Source organism: Vicugna pacos, chromosome 7 (assembly GCF_048564905.1).
Source record: "Vicugna pacos chromosome 7, VicPac4, whole genome shotgun sequence".
In the NCBI taxonomy this organism is placed as follows: Eukaryota; Metazoa; Chordata; class Mammalia; order Artiodactyla; family Camelidae; genus Vicugna; species Vicugna pacos.
In genome coordinates, this window is record NC_132993.1 from 14,365,747 (window position 1) to 14,389,744 (window position 23,998).

Here is a 23,998-nt window from a genome sequence, read left to right on the forward strand (position 1 = left end):
CCTGTTTCTTCAGCTCCCTGCAACCCAGCCAAAAGTAAACTTTCCCTCTTCTTCCAGTGTTTCTCACATTACTAGGAACATTTCAGTACCTGCCCAGAGAGACCATAAGTGGGGGGCAGAGGCCATACTGAATGGTGTTTACTGTTTAAGTCAGCTGGATTAAAACTAAACTTTGGGGGCAGAGTATATATAGCTCAGTGGTGGAGCACGTGCATAGTATGCACTAGGTCCTAGGTTCAGTCTCCGGTACCTCCCTTTAGAAAAGAAAGAAAAATTAAACTCTATATGTCTCCTAGCCACTGGAGACCCCCCCCCCCACATCTGGTCGTCTTCTGATGATAAATGTCTCATATGTGGATGGCTGTAGAGCAGGGATTAAAAGACGCTTGCAGAGAGGCCACAGTGGAGCCAAAAAACTAGGAAAGATGTGAGATCAGCCAGTACATGTAATATCCCAGGTGGACTGGTCTATGTAATCTTTTTTTGTTTTTCAATGAGGAGGAAAAAAACTAAGTCTAGATATTTGGGATTCAGTCCTACGTTTATCTTTAAGGTATGTGGCTTTGGGGGAAATCATTTAAGCTTTCAGAAGAGTTTATTTTCTTCATCTGTAAAGCAGGCAGGACAACATAACAACATGTCAACATAACAGCACATCAGGTTTGGGTTTTTGCTTTTTTTTGTTTTTTGTTTTTGCAATTAAGATGCTCTATATCCTCTAAAGTCATGTTCATAAACCAGAACTCTAAAGCTTAAACCTAAAATAAAATTAGGATCATTATTTAATTCACCTTTATTCATTTCCTATATTATGTCCAACCAAATTTTTTTTTAATTGAAGTAGAGTTGATTTGCAATGTTCTGTTAGTTTCTGGTGTAACAACACATATATTTGAAGCCACAATTATTGACCATTGTGCTGTGACACAGAGGGACACAAGGATATTTCTACATTGACATCACTGTATCTTTTCCTGAGTATGAGATGAAAAGGATGGGGGCTTGGCTAGAGCAATTCGATGTATGTTGAACAGCAAACCGTCTTATCTTTGCCCCAGGGTGGAGCCAGTGTTTCTGGGGTAATAGTTAATCATCTCTCACATAAATGTAAAACGTGTGGAAGAATACTGTGTCAAAAAAAAGGACAATAATGAAAGCCTGCACATAGCATATCTTGCCCTAATTCCCATGTACTCTTGTTGTTTTGATTCATCAGTATGTGAGCTTGTACACAGGAAGGTATCTGCATGCGAATATTTTCCTTTGCGTGTGTTTGAAGTAGGCAAAAAGTTAAAAATTTCTGTTCTAAAGAGTTGTAAAGTTTAAATGCAATAATATGTAAGAAAACTTTGTAAAAGCTTAGTACACTGTAGGGTGCCCATCCTCAGGTAATTCTATGAGTTTCCAGAATCATGTGTTTTTTAAGGAGGAAAAAGTAGACATGTTTTAAAAAATGAATTCTCTTCTAAATACAATAGTATGAGCTGTAGTTTTTTTTTTCCTGTTATTCAACAGTACTGCTATGCATGCTATTAACGTATCACATGCTATTTTTAAGTTTCAGTTGCTTACAACACTCAAGTTTGATAATTTAAGATGTTGATTTTTCTTTTCTTACTGGTAGAGCCCTTTATCAACTCATTTCAAGCCCTTCAGTTGGGAGACTTCATGTTTGCTTAAGTATCTGAGAGTGTTGTAAAAACACCTTCAATTGATGTCTAGAATTTGATTCCTGTGTAAATAACATCTGGAAATACTTTGTCGAGGATTGTAAGATTTCCTGGAAACAGTTTATGAGAGGGCTCGTGAAAATGAGGCTGCATTCAGGGCAGCTGGGAGAAGAATGAGTCCACCTTGACCGCTAGTGGAGTCACAGAACCTGGGCTGAAACGCCTCCTGAAGAAATCTTTAGAAATTGGCAGGGCGCCTGGGGATGCCCCACCCTCTCTCCAGAGGAGAAGATGATGGGGGATGAGGGTGTGAAGAGAGCAAATAGAAAAGCAGGCTTTATACCTTCGACATTGAGATGCCTGGAGTCATGACTAGAGTGTTTCTCTTTTGGCTTTTGCCAGTGGAAAGGGAGAAAGGGAAATGGAAGACTTGTCTTTGATTAGTCAGAGGGCACTCCTGAGGAAAGCACTGACCCGTGAGGGGAGCCACACACAAAGGTATTGAGGCCAAGCCATCCTAAGGCCCTCGGAACCCAGTGTCATGCCCAGCTCCAGCAGGGCAGTTTATCTCAGAAGACCAGTCAAAGTCTGTAAGAGATTAAATTTATAAGAGCAAATCACTAATGGAGATAATACTAATTTATAATGGATACTTTATTTAAAAAACATGCAATTTTTATTTCTTTTAAACAGGTTTCAAAATATTATGTTCAACATTTTCAAAATACAAATTATCTCAAAAAAACAGATAAAATAAATGGTTATATGCATGACTGTTGTTTCAATCAGATGACTGTGGTAGAGATTGCTGCAGCCTTGACATATGCCTCTATCCTCTTTATTCTTTTAAGCATTCATAAATCCTAATGTCGATCCTACAAACCTCAATGTCTAATAATAATCCAAGGTTGAGAATGATGATGGGTCCTTTGATTGTGAGGCCAGAGAAAAACATGTTGGTCAGACAGCAGCTTTGTTTTTATGTTAAATCAATATAAAACCAAGACCTGAGCCCAGGGTCTGGGAAAGTTACAATCAGAATGAATTTTCAATCATAGTAGCGAGCGTCTCATTCATCAGAGACAGGGACAAGGGGAAGACCGTGGTATGTGCAGCTGTCAACCTGGTTGTTGTTGAGTCTTGTGACTACTTCAAAACCCTGGCTTTCTGTGCTTTGATTGTTTCAGTGTGATGGAACAGATCTCACCCCAAAGATTCAGGAACTGAAGTTCCAGTGTATAGTATTTTTAAATATACCCAGGTAAGCTCTGTTCATGTTTCCTTGGCTTGATGTAAACTCTGTTTGACCTAAGGTTATCTGCTTTCATTATAGAAAATTTCCAGGTACAAACAATGAAAAACAGCTACCTTAGTGGCTTATTAAGGATCTCCAGCTTGGATAATTTTGTCCTCCTACTTGGTTTTAGTGTTCTCTGTGGTGTTTCTGTGTGTGTTTGATAGGGCATGGTCTATACTTACCCATCCTTAAGAAACCAGACAGCCCTCTTGAACATTTTAATTCTCAATTACTGACCCCTCCTACCCCATCACCCCCCAACAATGATAGACTTGAATAAATCCCTGTTCTCAGTTTCCCAAAAGCTGTTAGGAAACCATCCAGCCTGATTTCAGCATGGAATTCATTCAAAATCATTGCCAGATGATGGCTTTGAAAAAATAGGATCAATTAGAGTCGCATTTTCTAGCCAGGATCTCAACTCTCTTTGGTACTATTACATACCTCAGGAGAAAGGGGTATTTAAGATTAACTACTCTCAGAATAAGCATATTATCTCAGTGGCATAAAATTAGACTTTAGGCTCCCAAGCCAAGATTTTGGAAGGGATGGATCTGTGACCCTTTATTTGCAAACCAGACAACTCAGACACAAAATCCACAAATACGTTCTATTTAGACTGAATTTAGTTGAAATGAGAATTGTATGTAAATCTATGGCTAAGAAAATGTATTACAGTCTCCTGATTACTTTGGGCTATGCTCAGTATGGTCCCTTACAAGTATTTTCATCTTAGTTGTTTAAGTTGAAGGCCTAGATTCTCTGGAAAGATTTTTTATTAGCTTGCTTTCATTTTTTTCCTCTTCTCCTTGCTTTTTTTCTTCTTGCTCCTACTCCATCCTTCCCTTGGATTCTGTTTCCTCTACTTTTCAATTTTATTTTCCCTTCCTTTCTAACATCATTCCTTACTCTCATCCCTTTGTCACTCTGTCTTGTTCAGCTACCTTCCCTCGTCCTGGACATTTTACCTTGACTCTGTATGTGCTGTTGAATGCTTCCCCAGCTCACTTCCCACTCCCTTTCCTATTGGCATGTATGTCTTCCTCCAAGACCAAATTCCGAAACCACCTATTGATAACTCATGGCATATCATAGAAAGCAGGCATGTATGAGGGTGAGAAATACTGATAAATAATGAATTAGGGGAAAGCTGGGCACCATGGCATGCTTTCGTTGTAAAGTTTTGACTCATTTTCATAAATTGATATTTGGAGATGATAAATCCATTTTCTTTTCTATTGAAAGGTGTGAACCAAGAGTAGAAGGCTGTTTTTGTGTGAAATAAACATTGGATCTAACTATCAGTTAATCCTTAATGGTAATCATGAGAGGACTGGACCAAATTTAATTGTTTTTACTCTTCCCTTGCAGATATTGTGCTGGCACAATGCCCTGGGGGAACCCGGGAGATCACCATGATTTTGAACCTCAGCGTCATGATGATGGTTATATTGAAGTCATTGGATTCACCATGGCCTCTTTGGTGAGCAATACATTCTGTTTTACTGAAGTGAAATATATTTTAGTCATGGTTAGAGTTTATTCATTTTCCAAGACTTTGATATAATGTTCTCTCCTGGCTTATCAACTTATAAACTTTATGCAATATAGAGTTTCTAGGAGAAGACAAAAACAAAAAGTAATTCTTCATGTCATTAAAAAAAATTGGTTACATATTTGTTTGAACTTCAAAGATAAATGAATATTATTTGCTCATTTTCCTGATTGTCTACCAGAATGTAATGCAGAGTTTTCATGCTAATTAAAAAGCATTATGCCACAGTCTTTTCCCAGCATTGATGCAGAAACCTTGCCATTTGATATTTATGGTTCACTGAGGACTTGAGTGTTTAGGTAAAAAGGAAAATGGTCATTTGATTCATCTTCCATCTTGTCTGCTTAAGCATAAGGTGGGCATTATCACAAAATACCTGAATATTGAAAGACATCGTTGTTGTGACGTTCATGAATATTTAGGTGCACAGTATTGAGACCCTCTTGTTTTAATTTTGTTGCTGGCATTAAAACGGTACATTTATAGCATAAAGTCAATTTCAGGCAGGTTTTAGCTGTGTGTTCCAACTTACTATTGAATGAGGAGGAAACCAATTAAAATTTTTGCTTATCATTTCATCTGGTGTGAATCAGGCCACACTGTCAGTTTGTAAAGCAAATTAAAATAAATCTTCTCCTTGGATTTGATTAGCACTTGGTTTGTGCTTCCCCTTTTGCCTCAAGGCAATAAAGTTGTATTTCTTGTTCGAAATGACCGAAAACATCTCTCTCACTCATCTCGTGGATTCAAAATGACTTCCTCAATCACCTCGAGTTAGTGAGATTTAACAGCACAACCTACTGTGATGATGGCAAAACTGTCCATCACCATGACATGGTGATGTTGCTCGCCATATCTGCCAGCTCTAGAATGAAATGGTTGTTAAGTGTAAAAATTGTTCTAGGAAAGATCTCATTTTCAGGGATGTCACTCATGTACAGCTCTTTCTCTTGAGAAGCCTTTATGCTAGTTATGGGTGAAGATTCAGCCAGGAGCAAGTAGGGCTAAGTTCAAGTAGGATATGTGCAAGGGAGAGTTCCTGGAGGTGACCAGGAAAGCCCCAAACCTAGTCATGTGTGTTTTACTCATTGATTTATTCACTAAGCCAGTGAAGACGTGTTGAATGTTTGCCATGTGTCAGAGCTTCCTGGTCCTGACTGTGTTGTAGAAGGCTGTCAGGGAAAGTCTAAGATGATTCCTTGCCTAGGCTTGGGAGGCCAGGGAGAATATTAGACACTTTCCTATTGCTCTCAAGATCGAAATCTAAATCTTTACTGAAAAATTGAGTTTCTCTCTGATTCTCTATCCTCTCCCACTGCCCTCCTCACTTTCTAGTTCGTTGCCTCTCAATTCAAGTATAACTTTGAGCATCACTTGCTTCCTTTGTACCACGGGGCCATTGCATATGCTGTCTCAATCTAAAATGTTCTTGAACTCTTCCCATCTTCAGTAACTTTTCAGTCCGTATCCATGTCAGGTTCTTTCTACAGTGTTTTTTGATTTGGGTTGTTTTTGCTTACAATTATATAAAGTCTGAACAAGAGGGAGGTGGCAGACTGAAACTGGGTAATTAGAGGTGAATTTAATCGAGAGACTCTTTCCGAATAGTGCACTAGGTTTTGTGAGAAGCAACAATGGATGATGGTGTATTCCTGAGCTAAAAGTGCAAAGGCAAGGGAGCAGTCAGCTGTACCCAAAAGAGAACTATTTGGGAACAACCACCCAATAGGAGTAGTGTTTGCTAAGTGAAAGCCACCAGCCCATGCCAGCCTGGCAGAGAGAGAGCCGGGGACATAATTACAGTTCTTGCCCCCCAGATCTTCTGCTGTTGCTTCCCTCTGGTGAATTCTAACAGGAGCCAGAGGACAAGGGAGCGTTTAATACAGTCTAAATGGGCCAGCCTCACAGGGCAAAAAGGAGGGCAGGGAGGGGGTGGGGTGCCAGGTGGGAGTGGCAAATGGTCCGTGTCCATCCCTCCACTGTATCTCTGGTACACGGCAGAGAGCCTGGGACCTGGAATTGGCAATGAGGAGATGTGACAGAATGAGTGGATTTTGCCAGGAGGACAATGGGACTTGGCCTTCTGGAAAAGGGGGAATTCATACACTTGGAAGTATGAGAGCTCACAGTCCTCTGTGGAAACTAGGATTAGTTTTATGTAGCTGAAACATAGATGAAAAGCAGGGGTGGTGTGGGTGATGCTGGAGAGGCAGACGGGTGAGGTCACGAAGTGCAGCATAGCATTTCTGCTTTGGAGTTTTGACTTCTGAGAATTAGTAAATTTGAGTTCTTAAAATAAGTATTTGTTATAGGAAAAGTTCAATATGGAAGAGGTATATTGAACCCTCATGTACCATCACTTGGCTTCTGTAATACCAAGTCATGGGCAGTCTTATTTTGGTCCCCACCTATGATCTCCTCTCATATTATTTTGAAGTAAATCCCAGACATTATATCATTTTACCCACAAATATTTCTAAGGGTTTCTTTTTCAGTTTAGTTATTTTTATTTTCTTTGTTTTGTTTTTAGCAGGGGGAGGTAATTAGGTTTATTTATTTAATTTTTTTTTTTAAATGGAGGTGCTGGGGATTGAACCCAGGACCTCAGGCATGCTAAGCATGTGCTCTATCACTTGAGCTATACCCTCCCCCAATTTTACCCATAAGTATTTCTGAATGTGTTATTAAAAGATAAGACTTTCTTTTATGAATACCATTACATCATCTTACCTAAAAATAGCATCTGAATATCACTAAATACGTACTCATTGCCCAAATTTCTAATTATCTTGCAGATATCACTTTTTTAATGCTTTATTTGTTTTAATCAGGATTCAAAAAAAAATCATTGTGATTGGTTGATATGATTCAAGTCTCTGTAGGTTCTCACCCGTCTGTCTCTCTGTTTTTTCCTTCATTTATTTATGGAAGAAACCAGGCTATTTGTCTTGTAGTTTCCCTCAGTCTGAACCGTGCTGATAACGTCCCCCAGGTCTCAGTAACATGTTCTTCTCTCTTCCCTTTTTTCCCTAAGTTGATGGTTCCAGACTCATCAGACATACTTTCCCCCAAGTCTGTTCTGTAAGTAGTGCTGTATTCTTCCAAAAGAGGGTATATAATGTCTGGTTCTCTCTCTCTCTGGTTAATAGTCTTTGATTATCCAGGAATCTTCAAGGGTTGCAAAGTAGGAGGGGTTGCAAAAATATTCTAATTCTATCCTTCTTCATTTATTAACTGGAATATATCTATGAAGAGACATTTTTCTATACTTACGATTTGGTCACTTAACTTATACAGTTTGTTTCAGAGACACAGGATAAGTGATTCTTTTCCTTATGCATTTTCAAAACATTAAATTAGTTCACCAGCATCCTCTGATGGCGGCTGTGGTTTTCAAATGGCATCAAAATTTTGGAACTTCTCCCATCAAAAGTTTGGGTCTAGGTGAGCTTACAAACACTTGGTGAATAGAGCTTAGTGGACTTGTCGCTGTGTAACTTCAGAGGCAGGGCCATTAAAGGCCATGCTGCGTATGGGAAATGCAGAGAATATTGATGGTCTCTCATTAATAGGAATTATGTAAATTCAAGGTAATACTGATTTAAAACATCTCATTACTCTCACTCATTTAATGTCAGTTGTGAAGATTTATTGAATATTTGTTGAATGCACAAATACTCATTGAATCCATAAGTGACACTCTGCTAAGTTAAACAGTTACAAAATGAACCAGTAGAAAAGCCACGTCTTCAGGGCATCCACAGTTCAGTGTTGTGGGGAGTAAACAGGCAATCAGTCTGATGTAATGAATTCCAGGAGAAAGACGTGTGAGGACTGAAAGGAGAACAGTGCTTACAAATGGGGGAGATCAGCAAAAATGTCACAGAGGAGGCTGGAGTCTTTGTGAGTCATTTCCCTCAGACGGGGTCGCCCAGGAGGGCATGGACTAGCAGAGGTTCAGAGTGATGATACGGTGACTAAAGATGTGGCTACAGAGAAAGGGCAGAAAGAGTTGGTCTTTTAAAAATTCGTTTTTCTATTTTACCTGTGAATGGAGAGGTCAGGGCAGATGGCACGAGACAGGATCAGATTTGTTGTTCAGAAAGATTACCTGGATGTTCCTGTGAAAGGTGACCAGAATCTTAACTCCTGGAGACAGATGGACAAATCACGACATTGGTCCCAAAGCCCAGGTGAAGGAAGAAGTGAGGAGATTGGAAAGCCCGAAGAAAGAAGTGGTGATGAAGGTAGAAGGGGTTGGTGAATTCAAGAGTTATTGACAGTGACTTATGGTGAAGGATGAGAAAGGAGTGTGAATGAATCCTCGGGGTTGAGCATAAGCCAGTAAGGTAAAGGGTGAATGTATTATATGAGACAGAAAATATAAAAAGGGGATAATATTGCCCCCAATGTACTCTGTTTTATATAAGTTAAAATTCAAACCCCTGTGAGACGTCTAAGAAGATACAGAACTGGGCAACTTGAAACATGTTTAGAGCTCAGGAGATCCCTCTAGGTTGGGACAGTGTCTAGAGGGTCTGTCAGATCCTTCTCTCTCCCATCCTGCCCTTGGTAGGAAAAGGAGAAATGGATGGGAGTTGGTGTAGAGGAAACTGAATACTAAGATTATTCAACACAGTTCACACTGTTCTGTAAATAGTACTGGCATACATTACTTGCTTTTCACATCTATCCTACCTTACCACTCACGCAGCAGTACACTGTTGTATTTTTTTTTCACTCAAAAGTGAAAGAGCTTTATTTTCAGTCCTTCATTTTCACATATCTTGAAACTATAATATTGATTATTTATGTTCCTAAGAAGGTAAATTATTTAAAAACTCACACATCTGTGTAAGATGATTATACAAACAAGACTATATGGTAAAAGTGCGTATTTTTGTGTACTTAAAATATTCAGAGTGGTACTTTAAGAGAGATTTGAAATAGGATTACTGAATGGAAGAAAAGATTGTTTCGCTTAGACTCCTGTGATTGCACATTTCAAAGCAGACATCTTCCATTCATTTTACTGGTTGAAATGCATTCCTGCTAATTAAGATGATTTCTTCATTGGTGCTTGGTAACCTGATTACCTTTTTGGAGTCTACACAGACCATAATCAGATATTGTAATTTGCATTTATTTCTGCCACAATTTTCATCCATTACAGTTGTGAAGGTCCTTTGATGTCAAGTCTGTTTCTAAGTAATCTAAAACTTCTCAAGACAGTTCAAAGCATTATTCAGATTGAGGAACTGGAAGCCTAATTTGCTATGCAGTATGAAATCCAGAGATTTCAGTCTCCTGAACTTTAAAGAAAGCATAGCCAGCTTTCTTTCTGTTAATTGAAATTAAAACATGTAGGTTCTTTTATATTTATGAATTAGAAAAGCAAGAGATTATTCAGTGAGAAAAGTTACAGGGAGAAACTCCTAGGGTTGAAGTTGTACACATACCAGGTGATCTTTTTTTTTTTTTTTAATGAAAAAAGTAATACCAAATGTTTGTTTATTTTGGTAATACATGTAAATAAAATAACTAAAAATGAAAATATGTCATAATCACCTGATCCATAACTAACTGTATATTTTGATGTGTTTCCTTTCAGTTGCTTTATTTCCATGTTTTTGAATATATAGGGAATTATATTATTAAACCCTCCTCTTTCATTGTATAAACATGTTTCAATTTATATAATAATTATTCCTTTATGAAACTTTTAGTTTTCTAGATGTTTGGCGGTATTAAAAACTCCTGTAATTAACATAATATTTATAAACCTCAGTTATCATTTCAAATTATTTTTTATGACAAATCCCTGGGAAAGAAATTATTGATTCAATGGCATAAACATTTTAAAGCCTCTTAGTAAAAATTATAAAAATGCTTTCTGGAAATGTGTACTGTTTACTTGCCCAACAGCAACATACAAGAGTACCTGATGAGAAGTGATGGAAATTGAATATTCCACAGGTGCTGAAAATGTGTTAGCGGATAGAGACAAAAAGATATTATAATATTACACTGGATGAAACAGAGTAAGAAGAGAGAATAAAATTCCATCCCTAGAAAGAAAGAAATTATGTATGTTTTTGTTACGGCCAACAAAAAATGGGAGTAAGACATGTTGTTTATCTTTATGGTTACCTTTTATGTCTTTTTGTTTTTTTGAAGTGTCTGTTTTTTACGTATTTTGATGGGCTGTTTATCTTTTATTGTTGAATTGCAAGCACTGTTTATATATTCTGAATACAAGTCTTCTGGCAGATACATTTAGTGCAAATATGTTTTCAGTTTATCTTTTTATTTCTTTAATGTTTCTTTTGATGAGCAGAAGTTTAAACATTCTTATGAATTCCAGTTTTATGAGGTAGGCTTACTTCATGTTGGAGCTGTTTGTGTCCTTCTTAAGAAATCTTTGTTACTACAGGAAAGGAGGGGAAGATACTCTCCTTTGTTTTCTTGTTGAAGATTTATAGTTTTAGCTTTTATGTATACAAGTGTGTGATTCAGCTCAAATTCTTGTGTACTGTGTGAAGTAACTTCAAGATTCATTTTTAAGAAGATATTTATCTGCTTTTCCCCAGCACTGTTTGTTAAATAGCCTTTCCTTTCCTATGGAGGTGCCTTGGTGCCTTTGCCTCTTGATTGCATGTGGTTCTTTTTCTGAACTCTATTCTGTTCCATTGTTTTTTTTTAATCCTTATGCCACTACCACACTGTTTTGATTACTGTAGCTTTATAGTGAGCCTTCAACCTGGTAATATGAATCATTGCACTCTTTTCCTAAGAGCATTTTGGTTATTCTACATCTCTTGTGTTTGTTTATAGATTTTAGAATCTTTACTTTTTCATAGAAAATGTTCTTGACCCATAGTAAGTGTTCAGTAATTTCTGGATTTATTTGAATGAGCAGAAGGAAGGTTTTTCAGATAAAGCCCTTCCCTTTTTATTTCTTCTGCTCCATTATAGCTACTGGCTGTCCATTAATCATATGCTAATGTTGCCAAAGTAAGGAAGACGACTCTAGGTGGCATGTGGTAGAATTTGAGAACATGAAATTATAGGTGCAACCTAAAATCATAAAATGCTAGTGCTGAAACAGACCATAGCAGCCCACTAAAATCTCATCACTTAACATGTAAAGAAACTGAATTGATAGAGTGATTTTTGCTATAAATAGCTACTCACATGGACAGTGATCAAGTAAATAATAATGCTATCGCTGATCGTATTTAGGCTGCTTACAGCATTTCTTGCAGTAGGATATTAAACACACCCATGTCCAGAAGTCTTAATATTTGATAAAATGGAAAAAAGCAATAAAATGTAATGGCATTGCTTCATGGCAGTAAAACAGCTTGTAAAAACTTGTATAGAAAAGTATGGATTGGATGATAATGGTACCACTGCAGATTTCTCATTTGGTGACGAGAGAGGGAGAAGAACCCCCTGTGAGACAGTTCAGTTGAGGGAATTTAATACAGGAGACTAGTTACAGGATGTGGGGAGAAGAACTGAAAAGAGAGACCCCGTAGATAGCAATCCACGGATTAGCCGCTGCAGAAACGAAGTCTTTAAATACTACCTTTACTCTAGCTTGTTCCAAAAATAAATTAACGTGGCTGTGCTGACAATAATAGAACTGTCTTTATTCTGAAGAGCTAATTACTGTAATCCCTGCTGTGCGCCCGCGCAGTCATCTTGGGCTGATGCTGAAATGCCAGTGGAACTGCCGCTGACAGCTCTTTACCTCTGTCTGTTTGTGGTATTTGCTATTGATACATCATTGAGGCTGAAAATATGGCTTAAATGTGCCCTACGGTACTGCACGAGCCTTCTGATACCAAGGGGCTGGAAAGTATTTAAGCAATTTTCAGTCTTGTCAAACTCAGAGGAATAAGATCTCACTTGGCAAGTTCTGCATTTTTATTTGTCATTAGGCCCAGTCAAGCCTGGGGGAAAAAGAAACTGGTGTTTCCTCCAGTGGGTGAATGGATACAGTGTTGTCAGGTAAATATGGAGCTGAGGAGTACTCGAAGGCAAGGGAAATATATTGGGAAAATTCTGGATGTGAGATGGTGGCTCAGATCAATAGATTAACATTTAATTTACCATTTAGGGTCATTGAAGTACAGCCAGAAAAACTTTCAGCTGAGTAATAAAGGATTGGGTAACAGGCCAGAAAGAATTTTAGTAAATTCTCACTTCATTCTCCTCTGCTTCCTTGTTCTCCCAGTAATTGAATAAAATTGTATGTAAAGCTCACAACTGAATGCTTTTCAAATCAAAGGTGTTCAGGAATGATAAGTTCTTCATTTTTCTGTTTTTATTCTGTTTTCTTTCCCTCCTTTCTATCCTTTTGTGTTCTTTTTCTCTTTGCATCTATAGACAGTCAGGTTCCTATTGTTCAAATTAATGCAAGTGCAAAAATAGTTCAAAACATCAGATAAATGCAAATATCTGGGAACCAAATTAGTGGAAGCTGACATCACAAATCTCAGGGGTTTTTTTTTTCTTTCCCATTTGTAAGACAGAGATGAGACATATGGAAACAACCTGATAATAGATAGGTTTTCCTTTTTTTTTTTCTCAAGTAAATCTTTTAGATTTTGAGCAAGAGTTAGTATTAACTCCTTTTAAAAGTTTGTTCACTCATGTATAACTGAAAAATTGTGCTCTACACTGGAATTTGACACATTGTAAAATGATTATAAATCAATAAAAATGTGAAAAAAAGAAGTTTGTTCACTTCATTATAGATTGATACTCAAAATGCATTGTAATATAACCCTCCAGAAAAGCTGTTTAGCAGTATCCACTAAAGTTGAGTATGCATCTGAACTTAGGGCCCAGCAGTTCTGCTTACTGTATGTGCCCAAGAGAGTATGTATCCACCCCGAGATAAACATAAGAAGTTTACATCAGTAACAGCCCCAAACTGGAAAAAATCAAATGTTTACCAGCAGAAGAGTAGGTAGATACACTCTTGTATCTATTACTCAAAAATAATGATGAGCAAAAGATGTCAGACACAGAAGAGGACATACTGTATGATTCATTTTATAAGAAATTCAAGCCCAACCAAGTTGAATCTACGGTGCTAGAAGTCAGAATAGTGGTTACCAGCTGGTTGGTGGGAGGAGTTTAAACAGATAGGGCCGGGGCACATGGAAACCTTTTAATTGCTATAAATTGTCTAAAGCATGAGCTGGATGGAGATTTACATTTGTGTATAACAGTGTTCATCAAGCTGTATAAGATGATCTGTGTACTCTGCTATAACCAAATATTTGATTTTAGTTTACCCCTTATTATTATATAAATATCATTTAAAAAAAAAAAAGAAGCAAGGAAGTTATGGTTACTTGTTGCAGGATTTTAATTTTGGATTGACTTTTCATCTTGTGGCCACTGTAGTGAACTGAGCTCTTACTGTGTTTGATTTGGATCCTCAAAGCTGCTTTACTCTTCAGAATGTTTTAAATTGAGGATTATTATTTTTGCATTTCATTGATCTTATACAGATGAGAAGTAGTTTGAGGAGCTTTTAAGTAAAAGGGAAAAGCTTGCCTGAAGTTTGAAAATTTTTCTAAGGATTGGCTGCATATTTAAATATAACATATTTAATATATAATATATAACTATATAATTATACATGATTAAAAGATATAAATGTATTTATATATTAAATATAATATAGAAGCTGTCTTAAACTATGTACTTTGTCTCTTTTATACTCTTCTTTTTCTAAGTACATTGGTTATTTAATGGGAGTAAATAACACAACTTTTATATTAAACTAACATGATTAACTTAAGTCTGAAAATACATAAAAGCAAAAAGTAGCTATCAATGAGGATATATGATCAAGCCATCAAAAGTTTAGATATTTTAAATGATTTGTATTAATGATTTAAAGTTTCCCATTTTACTCCTGGCTAACAGCTTTCAATAAGTTTATCAAAGGCTTTTTGATAATCATATACAGTGGATTTGGGGTTTCTAGGCTCCCTGAATAGCTCTTAAGAACTAACCTCTTGCTTCCTTTTGCCTCTTGTTTTTACAGGCTGCCCTGCAAGTTGGGGGCCATGGAGAAAGGCTGCACCAGTGTCGGGAGGTCATGCTGCTAACTTACAAATCCATCCCCATGCAAGTGGATGGGGAGCCCTGTAGGCTGGCCCCAGCTATGATTCGGATCTCACTGAGGAATCAGGCCAACATGGTTCAGAAGAGCAAGAGGAGAACGTCCATGCCTTTACTCAATGAGTGAGTTGGCCCTTGCCCGCCTTTGTGAACACAGAGACCGTGGAGAGGAGGGCACAGCGCATGTGCATGGTCGGGGGCCTCCCTGTGCTGAGAAAGGAGAAGAGTCCAGGAAACTCAGCAGATCCTTGGTCTGTCGCACATATTTCTTCTTAATGTTTACTGATCGGTGACCACGCCCTTCTTTCAGAAATTATTGCTGTATGGTACGTTAGATTGATGACACTTCTTCACCGACTGTTTGAGTTTATATTTACTGGGACCAGCAGAAAACCATAGAGTGACTCAGGGTCAGAAAGCCTGTCTAGTTCAACGTGTTCTTTTTCATTTTAAGAAGGCATGCCTTCGGCCTCCTCTTTACCCTGGTCACTTGGAGAGTGCCGGTTTCCCCAGGCGCCAGAGGTCGGCACAGCGGGATTTGGGCCCACCTCCCTCCACACTGCGTCCCCTTCTGCCCGTTAGTGGGTTGTCCCTTTCCTGATGCTCCCACGTGGGGGTCCTGTGTCCTCTGATGTTTCAGCTCAGCTTTGCCATTCCGGCTGGCATTCTCCTGCCTAGATTGAACCTGACCCACTGCCCAGTGCTTAAGCGAAGTGTATTCCTCCTGGCCCCTTTCCTTTCCTGGGTGTTCTGACAGACTGATTTGAGAGGTGATAATGACCAGCTGCTGAGAGTGTACGTTCATTTTACAGAGCCCCTTAATCTAATTTTTGGTTGAAATGTCTATTTGGGGTTGGAGAACGGAATGGAGATAGAGGCGGATTTGGGGCATCTTTCTGAGTATCGTCTGTATATCATGCCCCATGCCTGATCTGACCCCAGGGAAGGCCATGTCAGGGTTCAGCCTTGGGCCATCCTTCTTCACAGTGAGGGGCCCTCCAAGGTGCTCCTCCTGTCTGTGGCCTGTGCTGCATGGTTACCTATTTGTACTGAACGGCTGGCTTCCTGTAGTGCCTGTGAAGCAAAGGCATGCTTTGCCACATACTTATTGAGAAAATACGGCCATCTAAAGAAGTGCCTGGAACAAGCCAGTGACACAGGTGTCATCACTCCCTGCCAAAACCTCACCTCTCTTTCTGAGATGGCATATGTTGAAGAACGGCATTCGGCAGGGCTTTTAGTTTTTAATGTTTGCTCGTAAGTCTGAAGCTGGGGTGAAGGAGCCCCTCTCTTCTGCGTCCTCCTTTTGCAGTCACTCAGGACTTCCCAGCACGTGCCTTAGATCGTTATCCAGGGGGATTTTTTGGTTGTCGTTTTCATTTTGTTTTCCTCTGGCCGCTCGTGAAACTCTTAGTTCATTTCTGTGGCTGTCTCTTTTCTCTGCCTTTACCTTCTATTAGGTTGAATATGCAATTTAGTGAGTTTCAGGCAGAATGTCAGCAATAAGCAATCATATGTGGTTGACTGTTTTCTCTCTAGAAATATTAGAGTTAAGCTACGAACTCTTGCTTTGAGAGAAAGCTCTGAACTACTAAGCAGAAAGCCCTCTCTGAGATAGTCCAGGTTGTTTTGGATCATTTGTAGACAGTTTGTTAATAGAGTTGAAAATTTTCACAAAGCCAGGACCTCATGCATGCTAAGCATGCACCCTACCACTGAGCTAAACCTTCCCCTCAAGAGCTGAAAATGCTTTTATGTACAGGCAGAACTCCCATTTTCATGCCTGGTGCTTCTACATTTAATAACCTTATTAGACATGAAGTTATTTTCACATGTTTAGTTTCAGTTTTTGTCCTTGAGAAAGAATTTTTATTTGCTCAGTAAGGGTACTGTTAGGAATTCATCTGGGCTTTTTTCCACACATAAAAACAAATGTGAAGAGTTATTTTCTTTTTGTACACATAGCACACACAACAGTTGATGTGACTTCTTAGGTTTAGCTGCTTGGGTCATAGGTCAAGCAGCAGTCTCAACTCAAAAATACTGTTACTTCCCACCACGGGGCAGTGGCGCCTCCAACGAAGCAGCCTCAGGCCATAGGAAAGACTTGTGGGAAAGGGCAGTTAATAGTGGTTCTGTTCATTTCTTAAAAGAACATATGTAAATCTTCAAGGTTAGCCAAGATCTTTATTGTCTTATTATTAAAATGATCATTCAACACTCCATTTTTAGAAAATCTCTCACCCACTACTCTTACCCTCTGTGATTAGATTGCTTCTTTCTGTTTCACTAGAAATCCTTGCTTGGAAATTTAACTTCTTCCACTGGATTTCCAACTGGAGCTTCCAGTTCAAAGGCAGCCTGGCCATTAATACCTCCTTACCAGTTTTCTTCCATCTTCTGAGTCCTCCAAGCTTTTCCTTATTTGGGCTGCAGTTGTGCGAATTTCACTGTTGGAGCCAAGGCAGAAAGAGATCATTGAAAGATAATTCTTTATTTCCTTTATTTTTTCCGTCCTTCTTTCCCTTTTTTCCCTTGCTCTCTTTCTTATTTTTAACTGTTTCTTCTGTGTCATTTGCCTGCCTTCTTTCAGAAGAAAGAGGACTGTTTAAACAGGTTTTAGAATTTCAGTTTAAAACCCTGTTGGCGGGGCAGGGGGTAGTTTCTCTGTCAGAAGAGGGTAGCTTTTCAACTCGTCTTAAGGACTTAATGCTCCTCTCACATTGCATGTTAACATGAATATTTGAGATTTGAGTGCTGAGGCCCTCTCTTCTGCTGGAATGCAGGTGTTCCTCATGGGTTTGCCCCTAGGAGAGCACACCTGCCCCCCAGGTGTCCTCTAGGACTGATGAGCTGATGAGTCTCAAAGCTGTGTCTTCAGCCCAGGCTTTCTTCTAAATACTGAAGACTCAGACCCAAGTATCTTAGTTGACATCTTTACCTGCATACCTCATGGCAACCTGAAACGATCTGCTAAGAAGGGACTCCTTAACTCTGTTCCTTTGCTTTCCCTCCTCCTCCCCCGGTGAGCCCTTTCCATTCACATCTGTACTAATGGACCACCATCCGCTCATTCAGCATGTCCCTGGCCCTGGAGTCCTCCCGGTCACCCCCACTGTTACACATCCCATGCATTCTCTGAACTCTCCCTCCTGTTTACTTCCCACATCTTGAACTCTCACAGCGTCTGTTCCCTCTGCTAGTAATACAGCCGTATTAGTTACCTCTCAGCAGCATCGCTAAAAATATGCTCAGTTCATTTCCTTGCTTCCAGCCTTGCTGCCCTTCACACAATAGCTTTTCCAACAGACTAGTTAGAATGATCTTTCTGAAAATGTGAAACCTATATTCCTCTGCTTTACAGACTGTTTGATCATTGCCTTCATCCCCATCTTCCTGTGCTCCAGAGATTATTGCTATTCCTGGAGCAGTACCTCCTGTCTCGTGTATCATCATATTTTTGCCCTCCTCACCTCCTTTTCATCTGCTAGCTCTTGCTCGAGTTCAAAACTCCGTTGAAATACCCCTTTCCCTACAAATCCTTTTCTGTCTACTTCTAGCCATTAAATACGCCACTCTGCACTCCTGTAGTGCTCTCATACCATTTATCCAAAATAGTGTCATTCTTGGTTTACTTGTCTTCCCTGCTCTGTGGGGAGACTCTGGGGTTTTCCTCTTAGGGTCCCCAGTGCCTGCCAGTGTGTCTGAGACTTAGTGTTGAATAAGATCTATAATATTCTATCTGTTACATGCCTCAGAAGTTGATTCTAAAACAACACAAATCTAAGACCTCATGAGTATAAAAATAATATAGACAATGTCTTGGTCACATTTTAGGACAATAAGTGGAAGATGTATACTTAAGAATGCCAAGATCTGGTGTGCATGGATGACTGGAGGATTTCCCATGAGAAACAGCTAAATAGGCTTTTGTGATGACACTAGATCTTCATTTATGCAAAAAAGGAAAGAATTTCCTAAACAAATATTTATTGGGTTATTCTATTTGCTGTGACTGTGCACAAGCTAAAAGGCCAGGCCTGTATGTTAAGTACCCCCTCCCCTGCCCACCTCCCCAGCCCCCCAACCGGTACAGGAGCATGTCTCATGTATCATGGCCTATGGGTCTACTCAAAATACGACTCCAGGAAACATCTTCCCCCCCGATAGTAATAGAGCAGATTCATCTGAGTTCACGTTCATGTACTAGTCACATGATCGCTAGATAAGTTGATCACACTATTTGCAAGGCGCTTTTGAAGAAGATGAGAAATTTAACATTACTCAGGTGCTTAGGAGGATCTTAGCCTGAGTTGACTAGCAATTAAGACAACACGGTTAAGGGTGATTGTATTATCCAAGGGCAAGATGTCTAATTGGCAAAATTGGAATCTGGCGACCGGGTTCCATCATCCTGAGCTGCTGAGAAGTATTACTGGTTATAACTGATGGCCCGTTGAGGATAACGAGGAGTTAACTCATAAGTGGCTTCAAATGAGAATTGGCATACCTAGCAGAGAAGAGGGATGGGGGTGGGGTATGTCTACTGCAGTCAGAGTGAAACTGTTCAGGTGGTCTGAGAGAGTGGAGAGAATGGTTATGGAAAGTGGCAGGAAACCGGGGATGTAGTTTCCTCAGTTCTGCCTTTTGTCTTTCCTGGTAACCACGGAAGACCCCCCTCCTTAATAAAAGACGGGAGAACAGCGAGAAGCCTGTTCCACTCCTCCACCAAGAATATGAGTGGAATTATGGCATTACTGTGATGAATCTAGGCTTTCTTGGTATCACTTTTGGATTTCTTTAAAAAGCCCCCGTGGTTTAACTGAAGGCAGGTGAAGTGTTTATCTAGTCGCTCTTTTTAAGCTGGTTGCCTTTTGACACGAATATTCTAACAAAGCCCTGGAATCATGAGGACAGTGTTATAGCATTCAGTACCTTGATTCTCCTCAAAGATGAGTTGGCTGTGCCAGCCCACCGTGAGAGTGTGTGTGCACGTGTGTGCGCGTGTGCGTTTGCGCGTGCGCGCACGCCGGATGGACGCCCACGACCTAGGGCCAGAGAGGACCGTGGTAGCCCTCCTCCCACGCCGCCCTGCGCAGCATCAGCGCTCCTCCGGCCTCCGCAGGCGCCCCGCCTCGTGCTCCAGTCTGTGGCTTGCCTGAGGGCCGGCCCTGCCGTGTGTCCTGTTGGCTTCGTCGCTGTCACTGGCTTTTTGGATTATTTCCGTGGCTGGCTCGATTTTCCTTTTCTTTTCGTTCACTGTTTGGTGATGCGCTCATTTAATTTCTGTTTAAATTTTGTGTGTCTCTCTTTCTCTCTCCTGGCTTGTTGCCTGTCTGTCCACGCTGTTTTGCTGACTGTCTTCGCTGCTCATTCCCTGCTGCCTCTAGTATCCATCAGGTGCAAGCTGCGGACCTGCGGAGAGTGTCTGCCCCCCCTGGCTCCTTCACCATGTGAGTACAAAGCCGTTCAGTTTTTACACTGTGTCTCTCACCCTCATCTCCTCCTCAGGGTCAGACTACCTGCATCCCATCCTTCATAGGTCTGCCTCTCAGACAAAGAACCACTGCACCCTCATATGCCTTCTTCAGCCCTTCTTTGATTTGAGATGCAGCTGTGAAGTTGTGTGTGTTCTATTTGTCTCAGTCCTCTGTGAGTTCACAGTTTAATTTTTTGACTAGATACTTTAGGGTCCAGAGTTACATGGGGTTGTATAAAGTTCCATACTAAGCATTGGTTTATGGGAAGTGTGTAAACCCATCAGACCATTCCACTAACCGTGGCTCAGGGATGACCTTGAAGAGGCGCCTGCTGCCCTTGATTCTGTGGACCGACCCCTGAAATTACGTGTGGAGCTTTGAGTGGATGCACGTGCATCTGTGCATGTTTCTGGGTTGAGGATCCACAGTTGTAATAAAAGATCAATGACCAAAATTTGTTCCTGAGTTAGCAAAACACATTTTATACATAGTAATTTGTACTTAACATGCTCTGTGCTTCAATTTTTTTCTGAACAGAAGGAAAATGTTTTTAAGCACTTCACTTCAGGACATTTTTTTATGCTGGTGACTGTGTCTTGCCCTTTCTTTTCTCCATCTTAAATATACTTTTATGGTTTTTCAGGTACTGTTACAGGAGCTTTACTTATGTTAACCAACTTACTCCCCCGACAACTCTATGCCTTGTGTGATATAATTATCTCCATATTATACATGAGGAATCTGATGCACAGAGAAGTTAAGTAACTTGAGAAAGGTCACACAGCTAATAAGTGGTAGACTGGGGCTCGTACTCCCACAGTCTGGTTTCAAAATTCATGCACTTAACAATTTATAATCCACCACTTTTCATCTGTCAGTAACCTATGTATTTCTTAAGGTCCCGTTGAATAACTGTCTTTTCAGAGAATTGTACCTTGATTCTTGCTGGCAGAACTAATTACACCCTCACTGGAGTTCACTGTTGATGTACTTATTATAGTTCTCAAAGTATAATTGATTAGTACTAATTACATTAGCAGTATATTCTGTGTTTCCCACACTGCACTAGACTTAGGCCACTTGAAATCATTTACAGTATCTTGTTATAAATCTTTGTGTTCCCAGCCCCAGTCACAGATCTTTACACAGAGTATTCTGAAACCAGAATTGTTGTTTGGTTGGTAGAATGAATGAATGAAAGAATGCATGTCTAAATAGAATTGTGCAGTATCTAACGCCTAGGGATATGCCAAAGTGACTCCTCAAGTTCAACTATATATAATTTTACTTTGAGCCCTAATCTTGTAGATACTCATTTATTTATTTGTTTAATACAAAGTATTTTTCCAAAACTAATTATTTTGTACTTGCTGGATGTCAGATTCTCTTTTCTGCCTGGTATCTAGTGGTGAGCACAACAGACCTATACCTTTATGGAGACTAAAATTTAGCAGCAACGAATCAGTAAGAAAATAATATTTAATTCCCACTGTGGAGGCTATTGCTGGGATGTATTATTTGTTCCCCATAAGGCCCATTCAGTAAATTTGAATCCAAAGAATGGCTCTCAGTGATCATTATTTTCAGCAGCTCTGTTGATAGAGTTTAGGGAATTGCAAGTATTAGCAACAGGGGTGCAGGGGATGTTTGTCATATTTCTATCACTGTTTAAGTTTGGGTTGTGTTGAAGTTTTCATCGTATAATTTAAATGAGGTTCTGCATTACTTTTTCCAGGTGTATATGCTGTTGTAAAGTGAACTGTCATATTTGTTTTGATCAGGGAGGAGTAGCCATTTAAAACTTGAATATGAGCTAAAATATTTTATATATGCTATATTAACTATTACATGTTGCAGATTTTATATCCCTGCATCTGATGAAGTATTTATGTAATAAAAATTTATTAAATTAGAGTATTATCTTAAAAATTAGATAACAAAACACTGTCAAACAGAGCAAGGAATGTGGAGAAAGATCCAAGCGCAACAGTCAGCGCTGTCTTTGTATATTATGACGGTGGTGACTTAGCTTTGACCAGCTGTCACACTGCTTATTGGCAGCCGTGTTTGAGAATCACATTAACGTTGTTTTGGACCTCAACGGAAGTCAGGACTCCAGTATCCTGGGCCAAACTTTCTCTGATCTTTTTTTTTTTTTTTTTTTTTTTTTTGGATTCTTGGATCAGCTATTTTCTGCTCAGAACAACTTTTTTACATGATCTCTTCTTTGGGAGAAGCCTCTCTTTCTGCTGTTCCTAAAGTTCATGTTACTTTCCTAGAGCAACTTGAATTATCCTTTCTCTCTAGCTGTCTAATGACTTCTTGTTTCTTTAACTAGGGAGGGGGTTATGTTCTCCTTCCCCAATCTTCTATCACTTATTTTTTCAGAGTTCTCAAATACCTGCTTTATGAAGTCTGTCCAGGTTTTATAGCTACATTCACTGTGGGAGAAAGAATGGTGTATGCTGACCCACTTTACCTAGAACCAAAACATGTCTACTGCCTTTTAGAGCAGAGAATGTTCATACTGTCTCCTTTCTTCCCAGACTGCAATTACTCTGAATGCCACAACTAAACTCAGCAAAACTACTCTGCAGAGAAACCAGTGTATTTTGAATTATAACCAACAAGTGTTGAATGTAATGTCATTTTGCACAGCAGTTATGATTTGCACATAAACAGGATGTTTCCCAATGCTAAATTGTGTGGATTTGTTTGTTCCCTTAGGGAAGGCAGAGTTAGACATGGATCCATGAAGAGTATGAATGGTCATATTTGACCACAAGCTGAATATGATTCAGCATTCTAAAACTGCTTTGATAAGTGAAGACTTCTTGGTACAGGATGAAAGCAAATTGATATTTGTCCTAAAAAGAAAGGGAGTTTTATCAAGAGAAAGAGGAATATTTTGAGTAGGTCTATTTTTTTATGGTTTTCTTTTGTGTTGAATTTAAGAAGTTTGTTACTGAGAAACTACCAAGACAGAACCAAGAATCTTTAATCTTCATGATTGAAGAAAACATACACTGGTCATAGGTGGTTTAATAGTTGCATGCCTCTGGCCAGGGAAGTAAACTGGAAAATCCTTTGAAGTGTTTTCTCAAAATTCTGTAATTCTGTTCTCCAACTAGTCACATCAAAGCTTTTGTTTTAACATTTCCCTGAATTTGTGTATTCTGCTTTAAAAGGTCTGTTTATTTTGTTTATTCAGCACTGGCCCTTTAATTAGAAAAATTAAGACTTGGTCTGCTTTTTTCAGAACGCTTTCTCTTTTCCTTTCTTCTTTCAATAAACTTCACTTAACCACACGCTGGACTCTCAGCGGGTGGCAAAACCATTGCCAAAGTAGAAATTGATATGCATTCTTTTGTAAACTGTGAGGTTTACCTCTAAGGTAGCCAAGAAGATCCACCAGATGGGTTTGCCTCAGAATGAATTAAGCTGTTGTTGGTGGCTAACACACCACCTTCCCGAGAACCTCAGGATGAACAGAGCTTCGGGGCCAGGTGAGCCTTCGAAGGGCGCTTCATGTCTAGGGCAGGCACCTGTCCAGATTCTGATTCGTGGATTATAACTTCTGGGTCATAATCACTGGACCCCAAAACCAATGGCGAGAGTACCAGAAGGGCCTAAGCGTTAAAAAAAATTGTGAATATATTTGTTGTTAATGTTTCTGTTGTTACTATTGTTTCCCTGAGTGATTATCTCTGAGCAGTAGGATTCCAGATTGTTTTTTTATTGGACTTCTTTATTTTCTGATTGATTTCAGTGAACACGCATTACTTCTCTAAAGGGGGAAAAAGCAAAACATTAAAGTGTATATTTTTAAGAGAATAGGAGAGAATTG

The 23,998-nt window shown here is 39.4% G+C and overlaps 1 protein-coding gene and 1 long non-coding RNA gene across 11 annotated transcripts in view; one reads left to right on the forward strand and one right to left on the reverse strand.

Moving 5' to 3' along the window:
• The window catches only part of DGKI (diacylglycerol kinase iota), a 261,990-nt gene that overhangs the window by 116,449 nt on the left and 121,543 nt on the right, over positions 1-23,998 (forward strand). For 7 of the 10 annotated variants that reach the window (XR_012074228.1, XM_072964373.1, XM_072964374.1 and 4 more), the window contains 4 exons: positions 2,858-2,931; positions 4,339-4,450; positions 14,595-14,794; positions 20,062-20,124. Coding sequence is in view for 9 of the 10 variants with exons in the window: in XM_072964373.1 (XP_072820474.1) it covers positions 2,858-2,931; positions 4,339-4,450; positions 14,595-14,794; positions 20,062-20,124 (449 nt within the window). In the remaining variant the exon portion in view is untranslated. The remainder of the gene's footprint in view (positions 1-2,857; positions 2,932-4,338; positions 4,451-14,594; positions 14,795-20,061; positions 20,125-23,998) is intronic. The other 3 variants (XM_072964375.1, XM_072964381.1, XM_072964377.1) reach the window with 2 other exon arrangements.
• LOC140697313 (uncharacterized) lies at positions 779-2,248 on the reverse strand. The gene is made up of 2 exons (XR_012074232.1): positions 2,145-2,248; positions 779-1,127 (listed from the first exon to the last, which is right to left on the reverse strand). It is a non-coding gene; the product is annotated as an uncharacterized lncRNA (long non-coding RNA).